General features: G+C 43.2%; 1 protein-coding gene across 1 annotated transcript in view; it reads left to right on the top strand.

Annotated features, from left to right (window-relative positions):
- Ccdc141 (coiled-coil domain containing 141) overlaps positions 1 to 6293 on the top strand; it is a 152643-nt gene extending 146350 nt beyond the window's left edge. The window contains exons 23-24 of the mRNA XM_005346624.3: positions 1169 to 2001; positions 4417 to 6293. Of these exons, the coding sequence (XP_005346681.1) occupies positions 1169 to 2001; positions 4417 to 4684 (1101 nt within the window). The 3' untranslated portion in view covers positions 4685 to 6293. The remainder of the gene's footprint in view (positions 1 to 1168; positions 2002 to 4416) is intronic.
- Positions 6294 to 9719: the final 3426 nt, after the last annotated feature.

Below are 9719 nucleotides of genomic sequence, written 5' to 3'. Positions count from 1 at the left end.
ATACCAGCTCTGAGTACTAGTGTGTGCCCGTGATACCAGCTCTGAGTACTAGTGTGTGCCCGTGATATCAGCTCTGAGTACTAGTGTGTACCCATAATACCAGCTTTGAGGAGATGGAGACAGCAGAACCACTAAGGTTTGTTGACCAGCTAGTCTGGAATTGGTGAACTGCAAGTATCAAGTAAAATAATATTATTAGTATTAGTGATAATAATAACAGTAGTAATAACAGCAACAACAGCTGAGGAAGACAGCCAATGTGGACATCTGACCTCCACACACACATGTACACAAGTGAGTTTACACACATATATAATCATATACATAGCATATAGACAGCAAAACAAACAAAAACACCAAACAGCTAATACATCTGTCTAGATGGTGGGAAAGAGCATTAGCGGGGAAACAGAGCAACGGAAGAAAGAAGAAAAGCCAACTTAGAGCAGAGTTCTGTTTAGCAAGTCAGAGCAGAATTTCCCAGCTATTTTTTCCAGAAATCATCACAATGAGACAAGTGTCTTATAGAAACAATAATTCCATGCTAGGAAAACTAGAAGAGATGGCCGGTACCTATGCATGCTTAGATACCTCCTTCACAAATGAAAACTGTACAGCTCTAGGAAACTAGGCCTCAGTGAGCTTTAAAAGCAGTGATCGCAACGTTTCACAATGACTGGAAAAACCACCTGCCTATGCCCATGTTGATCACAAAAGCAGAAGGGCCAAGAGCCAAATGGACTTGGTGAGAGAAGAACATTTACATAAAACACATCCTAGTTTGCTTGCTGAGATGATTCCTCTGTGGGTAATTCTCGGTTGGCATCTTAGACACGATTTACTATGCTCCCAGGAGGCCTTTATTCGATAAACACACTTGTAGTATCTCTCTTAAGATAACTGGAGAGAAATAAGAACTGAATACAGATTGGGTCAAGAGAGAATTTTCCTATGTCTGTTAAGAGGATCTCATTTCACTCAGGGCAGCTTGGATACTTTAGTCATGGGGATGAACTATTTGCAAACAAACGTTTGGAGTTCAGGGACTCGTGTTCCATCTTAAGGCTTAGCACATCACACATTTTCATCTCGTTCAGGGCATCACTAATGGGAAGCTGGGAACAGAATTGTGCCCACCTAATAAAACTTTGGCTTTTCTCCTTTGAAGGGGCAGGTGCGAGGAGCAGATACCTTGGGCATGAACGGAAGATTGGAGCATGGGCTTCCCATGGACTTGAGACAGTCCTTGCCTGAAAAAGAGGGCGGTGCCCAGGGTCTGATGCTGGAAGACATGCTGTCTGGAGAGGAGTCTGAGTGTATCTCATCTGACGACATCTCCCTGCCTCCACTGCCGATGAGCCCGGAGTCCCCTCTGGCACCATCCGACATGGAGGTGGAAGAACTTGCCAGCTCTGCAGCCCCCATGCTCCACATCGGCAGCTATAGGACACACACAGGGACTGCTGTTCTAGGGCAGTCCCAGGAATCTGTTCTTCTGCCACCCGTTGCTTTCGCTGATGGGTGCCCTAATAAGAAAGACACATTTACAACTCACTTGGAGAGGCCCTACCCCCAATTCAAAGCCGGAACCTCATTAACCTCCAAAGGACCGGTAGAGATGAGTGGCATCAATGTGAAATGTCCGACGAGCATGCCCCAGGAAGTGCATGTCAGAGCTTTACAGCAAGGCTCCCAGGCTCGGGAGAGCTCTCTAGAGACCCAGGAGAAAGTGCATGCTGATTCTAATGTCACTAAAACCCAAGACAGGCTGCATGATCCCCCTGATGCACCCCCTGGCCTGGGCTCTCAGGCAGACGCCAGCAGGAGGCAAGAGGGTCCCCAAGGAGACAGGAAACACTCATCTGCCGGGAACAGCGTGGTCAGCCTAGCTGGCCAGGCACCTCATTTCTCCAGGTTGCTGTCCAATGTAACTGTCACGGAAGGTTCCCCGGTGACTTTGGAAGTCGAAGTAACAGGATTCCCAGAGCCTACGCTGACGTGGTGGGTAGCCTATAATGAGAAACCGTAGATGGAACTAATGACTGTTGAGTGCACCTTGTAATGTGTGGACTAACCTAAAGGTTCAGGGCTGGCTGCCTAACACTCCTGACACCCATTTCTGCATGGTTTGATCTCACAGCACACCTCAACTTTTATTTAACTTAAAGTCCTTTAGTACCCTTGGCAGGGGCGGGGGAGGAGGAGGGGAGTAACCATTTAAGAGAAGGATTTAACAGCCTCCAGAAGCATGGATATTGATTTTTGTTTGGTTCTTCTTTCCATTTAACATTCCTCCTTTCTAATAATCAGGTCTCAAAATACCAACCCCATTGTCTGTTTTGACGTTGGTATAGCATTTTCTTGGTTTAACACCCTAAAAAGCCTAAGAAACTCTAAGTTTATTCTTTTCCTTTATCTGTTCATTTCATCTTCCCAGCAGAACCACGGTGCCGCCTTGGTGATATTTGTTTTGCTAAGGTTCCTTTTTATAAATATATTTACTATGAAAGGTGAACTACTTCTTTTGTAGTTACTCCAGGTGGTTGATAATAAACTCATTTCTTAAAGTGATATAATCATTGAGCTGTGAGCAATGTGACCTCACTCTGGAGACGTTGTTGCCTTTTTGTCTTGGTAAAAATAAACTGCACAGTCAAGAGTCTGACCCACTCACCACGAACAACAAAGTAGTTGTAGTTTTTCTGTGGGGCTACTTTTTAAAGCCTTAACAAAATCTTCATCCCCAGACAGAGTCATCTGAGAACAAACTAACAGGTAACAGCGAGTTTAGACTTGTAGGCCAAGAGGGAGTGTACTGTATTTTATTTATCAGGAATTTTTGGTAAAAGTTGTTTTATTTTTGCATGTCCCATTGGTGGTAGTTGACTTGTGACCCAACTATTTAAAGAATTTACGAGAAAACTTTGGCATTCAAATACTAAATCTGCGCATGTGTAAGTGCAGAAATTAGCACTTTTTGTTTTCTTATTTTTACGATTGCATAGTTTTTACACATCAATACTTTTATATTTATGGATTCAATGGGTATTTGCCTCATAATTAAAATTAGTTCACCCCAAAGAAAGACGCCTAAGGTGTTTCTTATTTTTCTCCATACAAACAAGTAGCTTCATTAGGGTTAGTACAGATGGCTGAAGAATTGTGGCAACATATGTGTTATTGAAGAATGATTACAAAACGTAAGTCCATTTCCCATCAGCTCAGAGGTGTGCTCAGTGAGCACCTGACAGACTACAAGGAAGCTGTGCGCTCAGGACACTCTAGAGAGCAAAAGTATCACTTAGGCAGTGTGGACAAAAAACTGGCTTTAGGGACTGAATCAAACATGAGGACCCGATCTCATGGTAGTAGCTGGGTACAGTGAAGAGCCCCCGAGATCTCAGTCCTGGGGTGATGGAGACAAGTAGCTGAACCCATGAGCTCATGGGGGAAGACCCTGGCTCAGATGATAAAATCCAGTATGGTAAAGGAGGATACCTGACATCAGCATCTGGTCTCTACACACACACACACACACACACACACACACACACACACACACACACTTACATAGACCCTTGACATGCGTTTCTCATCAGTTCCCATAAGGAAGAAAGTGTTTATAAAGGCATACATGTGAAGTGTGAGAAATCAATTATTTGCTACCTAAAACGATCCAGGTAAGTGTTCATGTAGAGAGAGGAATTTTAGAAATAGATCACTTATAGTCGAGAGGTAATGTCATAAATGCCTTTTATAAGGGGAAGCCATTGTCTTTGAATGGACCTAGTTCACCAATGAAAAGAGCTTCTTTCAGTGGGAGTGGTGTGAAGGCCTTTTTCCACACTGTGCATTCCTCCTGCTGGGAGGCTGCGCTGTATGAGCACGAAGGGCAGATGATCCTCACCCCTGTGCAGACACCAAACAGAAGGCACAGCTGCAGCTACAAGCTGCAGATAGGGTGAAGCAGGCTGGATGTGTGTATGCCACTTCACACACACACGCACGCACACACACACACACACACACACACTGTTGCCAGGAGCAAATGTGACCCAGCATGATCAGATGGTCTGCTGCGTGCGCGTCCGTGTATCTGTGTGTGTGTGTGTGTGTGTGTGTGTGTGTGTGTGTGTGTGTCTGTTTGAAAGAATAAATGGATGTATGAATTTTCATCTATGATATTCTGTTAAATGCTATCATGGAACTTTTAAAAAACAAGCTCTGAGTCAATCAATGTAATTTTCTGGCTACAGGTTGCTAAGCAGTTTCATTTGGTATCTATTGTAGCTAGACGATTCCTGCTAATACTAGAGAATAGTGCAGTGGGCATGGGCCTGGCTGCAATCAGTACGAGAACTTGGAAATGATGGAATCACAAAGTGGCCGTGACTTAAGCCTGACTCTCTGCTTTAGGTTCAAGAAGGGCCAGCCACTATGTGCCGACGGACACTTACAGGTGTTGCACAAGGACACAAAGCACTCGGTGTTCATCCCAAAGGTCTGTGAGGCAGACGCTGGCCTCTATGTGGCTCAAGCCCAAAACTCTAGTGGCACCCTGTCTTCCAAAGCCGTCCTCCATGTGACAGGTAACCATGGGTCACCAATCACAAGAATAAACTGGATCGTGTTGGGTGCCATCTACGTCAGCGTATCACTGATATACTGGCTACTTGCACAGTAGTGGGTGCTGGCGTCGCTGGACGTCGTTATGAGCCTAACAGACACTATGGTTGTTTATCTTCCCACACATCACACAAACCATCCCCCACCAACGTATCTCCACTCTGGCCACCTTGTTTGTTCGACTAATACCGCTGCTAGGAGGAAGAACTGCATTTTTCTCTACTGTTTAATGTATTTGGGGAACATGGGAAATTATGTACAGTCTATAATAATATATTTTGTATTCTAAGGAGAGAACTATCTTGTATGATATGCTGATTCCTTGGGTAAAGGCAAGTGAACGCTTACATCAGCTCACAGATGTTCTCTGATTTTCAAATCCAAGTGTTTGATAATTTCTTTTTAACTGTGTTCATAAATATGTCTTCGGAGGGCATTACATCAAGCTGAAGTTGTGATTTTCAGTAATGTATTAACTTCCCTTTAGTTGTGCTTTCCATGTCTTGATCTTGTACCTTCTATTTTGTCTCAACATACTCTACATTCCTGAGGCTGGGGAAGTCACTATCAGTAACCATTCCTTGTGTTGATCTCTTGGGCTTGATGTTGGAGAACACACAAGCCGCCCACTTTAAAATGGAGTTCCAACCTTTCTATCAGCTCTGCACATCATACGTCAAGATGGAGCACAGGCTACAGGAGGGGACCAACGTTCTCCTTCTCCTTCCACTGCTGTGCACCGGCCATTGCGTGCATAACTGTAGTCAGGTCCTCCTGCCTCTGAGTTGATGCTGCTGCCTCTGAACATTGTGGAGCCGACCGCAAGGCATCTCAGTGCCTTGCTTTCCCCTCTAGAAAGGGGACTCATCTACCTCTTGACAACTGAGATTTTCTTTCACGTCAATGGTGATCGGGTCAATGAAAAAGTGCTCAATGAAAGCTCATTTTAAGGCTTGACGTGGTTTGTCAGCTTGCTGCTCATTGCCCATTCATTCCCTTTCAGATGCTGGTCTTTTAGAATATGAGATGAAAAGAATGCTGTTAATACGTAATTCCCTACTAGGCCCCCGGGGGAGGGTCAGACGGATGGTCTGGGAATTAGAGCTTAAATTCCTTTCTAACTTCTTATGTCTACATCCTTTTCAAAGACTTGATGTTAACCTCAACAGGATATCATTAGGATGTTTTAGGGGACTCAGGGTAAGACAGAAGAAGACTAATCTAGCCTTCTTGTGCAATTATCGCTGTAATGTTGAAGGATGTTATGTGGCTTCCAGAAAGGCATCATTCGGAATGGCAGATCATCTTTTTGCTTTCCTTGAAGAACAAGAGAAGCATTTGCTTTTATGCTTTAAACTTCGTCTGTCTTGCTAGTGTAAAATCTTGGGTTGAAAGAGTAATTTATTGCAGATTTCTGATGGAGGGAAAAAGGTAATTATGTTGCTAGAAAACCGTCTACAAATAATCAAAATATTTAAATATAATATAATTGGCTTGGTATTAAAAAGCTACTGAATGTTGTGGAAGATGAGAAATGTCTAGTCAAGTAAAGAGTTGGCCTGTTTTGTGTGTGTTGCATATTCAGTTTAATTAAAAAATTAAAATTGAAAATACGTTTTCTTTCGAGTTTTGACAGAAGGCTATTGAAATCTTGTATATACACAGTATCCTGGGGAACTTCAATCTTTTCACTCTTAACACTTTGTCCAATTTTAAGATTTTTTTTTAATATTGTTTGTAGCTGCTATGGCCTATGTGGAAGCTAAGCAATAAATTCTCTCCATGCCCAAAGGAGGCAAGCAGGTAACAAACTCCATCCCATCACACTTTCTAACGCTTGTTAATTTGATGAGATATCTGTCCCAGCCTCATCACCCTGCTTGATTTCTGTTTGAGGATTGCTGGAGCACGGAAGTGCAAGCTCACTTTACCTGCTTCTCTTCAATTCACATCCTTCCTTCAGGAAGCCAGAGGATCCAGATGTTCGTCATGATATATGGCCCAATAAGGCATGCAAGATCCCTCAAGTTGCACATTTGTGTGTATGTGTAAATTGAACCTATATGTTGGAGGAAAATACTATGTGGATACAGAAGGTATAGTTCAAATAGCTTTGTATACGTCTCATCCATCTAAAGTACGAGTGGGCTATTCATGCAGCAGTGAAGAATTATGAGCTAGCCATGAGGCTATTCTAACTATGCATTAATTTAAGAAACTTAAGTGTAGTCTCTTTTCTGAGGGACTCTGTCTTTACTGAAGAGTACTCCTTATGAAGATATGGATTGAAATGTCAGGCTTAAATTTAGCCATTGATAAATTGCCGTGTTCCAGTAAATAGCCTCCCGCCATGCTTAGGCAAGCACTCCTAAGTAAACTTCATGGGTTACACACGCACACTCTCTCTCTCACACACACACACACACACTCTCTCTCTCTCTCACACACACACACACATGTAAATAAAATGTAAATGTTGGGAAGAAGGGTTTTAACAGAAGAGGGTGACAGAGAGGACATTAAAATGACTAAAATTCATTATATACTGTGTGAAACTCTCAAAGAATTAAAATGGAAAAAATGTGAGAAAATTCAAGTGAGGCATGAATTACTTTTAATATAAATGCATAGGTTATATCTGTCTACTTTTAGAAAATATTCTGGACAGTTAGTAATATAAAAATATCTTCAAGAAGAAGATTAGCATATAAAGAAAGAGTAAAAGTTATGTGTATATACTTAACACTTCAAAGGAATTCAGGGATGTGAGATTTGAGTTGCTGTTAAGGGAAAAACCTGCTTGCAGTTCTGATATTTCAATAAAAAGATGTATCAATATTGGGTGGTAGCTTTACACACTTAGTTCCCAAATAAATTTACTAAGGAATCTTTGAGTTGTTGAATACGTGGTAACATGTAAAGTGTTTGATGATCATAACTTCGGGTACATTGCTGTCTGGTTCCCTCATGCAGTGCGCAGGTCTGTTACGAGCTTCACATCTCAACCTCTGTTCTCTCCACTATCCTCTCTCCCTTCTCAAGCGACGTTTCCTGCCAACTTGTTACCCTGTTGCCCTCTTCTTCGAGGCTCCTTGTTGCTGGAATTCTTTTGCTATGTTCTCCCATCTTCCCGTGGCTTCATTACTGCCTACCCCCATCCCTGAGACACCGAAGAAGCATTCTGACCTACCCAGTCCCATGTAAACATTCCTGCCCTGTGCATTGTCAGTGCCTGGCCTGCGTCACCCACCTTGATATATGGCATAAGAACCACTCATCTGAGCCTCTCAACAGACTGAGGTCCCTGTCAGCAGGATTCATGACAGACCTGTTCATTACATCACCAGTTCCTGTGACACACTCATGCTTACTAATAAGGATGTTCCTGATGAAAAGTGGTCAGATAAATTTATTTATTGATAAAAAACCCACGAAAATAGATGATGGCTTCTGGGGACAAAACAGTAGTGAACAGGGAGTAAGAGTCCTGTGACCGTTTTCCTTTTCTTGGTGAGGGTGGTGTTGGGGCTCAGACCCAGCCCCTTTCAGGAGAGATAAGCACTGGACCACTGAGCCGCATCCCCCAAACCCTCCAAAGCAAACACAGTAAGAGATTAATCACCACCAAGTCTACACAGGGAGATGGGTAGGGTCTGGATTCACAGCAACTGAATCCAAACAACCCAGCCTAGGATGTGTATCCGTGTTTTGAATCCTCCATGCATGGTCAATGTGGCAGGTGTGGTAAGGGTTCCGTAATCTCACGGGGAACAGGTCTTATTTGAAGTCAGTAGTTAGTACAAACTCATAAATACAAAAGCAACGGAAGTTAAAAACCATAGAGTGTTTGACTTCCAAATGAAGGAAGGCGAGAGTACCAGGTCTCGCCCCGCTTGAAATTTGTCTTTCTTGATGGAAATTCTCTTCTAAAAATGATCCCCTGGGAATTTTGACATTCCTGTCGTCCATCAGGGTTTCAAGTGTGGCCATGAAATAAGTTCCTTGAAACGAAATTAAACCTCTCCTTACAAGACGCTGTGATATGTTCCACTTGTCGCTGAAACACCAAAGCACAACGGGCTGTTTTCCATTTATCATGAGCGGAATATTGAGCTGCATCTGAAATGGGGGAGATTCGCATTCACTAAATGAAACAGTGTCCCGCTTAAAGCAATAACAGGCCATTTTCTCTGCTCTCATGGTAGGAAGTGAGGTTTGAATGCTGCCTGCTGTGTGCGAAGTCACCCTGAACCTAAAAGGCATGAGGGCCCTGATTGGCCCCTTTACTATGTCTCCACACTGTTCCTGCATGAGCCAGAGTTTCTGTGACATCATCAAGAACCCAAGCATCAGTGGTGGATGCTGGATGTATGACACGCTTCCCAATGAAGTCATTGAGATAGAGTTATGAAATCTGGATTTCAACTTGGCCGCTAGATTAGCTGACCAGCAAGTTCTAGAGCCAGCCTCGCCGCTAACCCGAAACCCATCTAGACATACAACAATGGCATCACTATAACCACAAGAGGAAAAAGTAATCACATAATGCTAGTTAATGGAGAAATAACATTTGATCAAATACTCTCCAGGAGCATGATCATTGTTTTTAAACTCTCAAAAACCTAGCAATAGAGAAAACTTCTTCACAGAGAACACTGCAGAAGGCCTCCAGTGAGCTTCCATGTAGGGCCAAGGGCTTGGATACTTTCCCTGAAGTCTGAGAACAAAGCCAGAGCTTCCTTCTCATCACTGGAGCCATAGCTAGTGAATCTCACACAAATAGAAGGTGTAGAGATTGGGGAAGAAGTAAAATAGCTTTATTTGGAGATAGCATGCTTTCCCCTATAGACAGTTCTAAAGAATCTACCAAAACCCTTTCGCACCTAGTGAGGGTAACCAGGTCATGGAAAGCAGAAGGCCTGCAGCAAGGGCATCCACTAGACATCAGAAGCCAGGGGCTACCTATAAACAAACCGCAGAGAACACAGCATCTTCAGAGAGCTGGCAAAGGTGGGCGAAGTAGATCTTCACTCTTAGCTGCAAACAAGACAGAAAATCCAAATCAAGTTGTAGCTCTCAATGCTTGCTTTTCC

The sequence above is a fragment of the Microtus ochrogaster genome, chromosome 4 (genome assembly GCF_000317375.1).
Source record: "Microtus ochrogaster isolate Prairie Vole_2 chromosome 4, MicOch1.0, whole genome shotgun sequence".
Classification (NCBI taxonomy): domain Eukaryota; kingdom Metazoa; phylum Chordata; class Mammalia; order Rodentia; family Cricetidae; genus Microtus; species Microtus ochrogaster.
The sequence above is the reverse complement of the archived record's forward strand: the minus strand, read 5'-3'. Positions and strand labels throughout refer to the sequence as shown.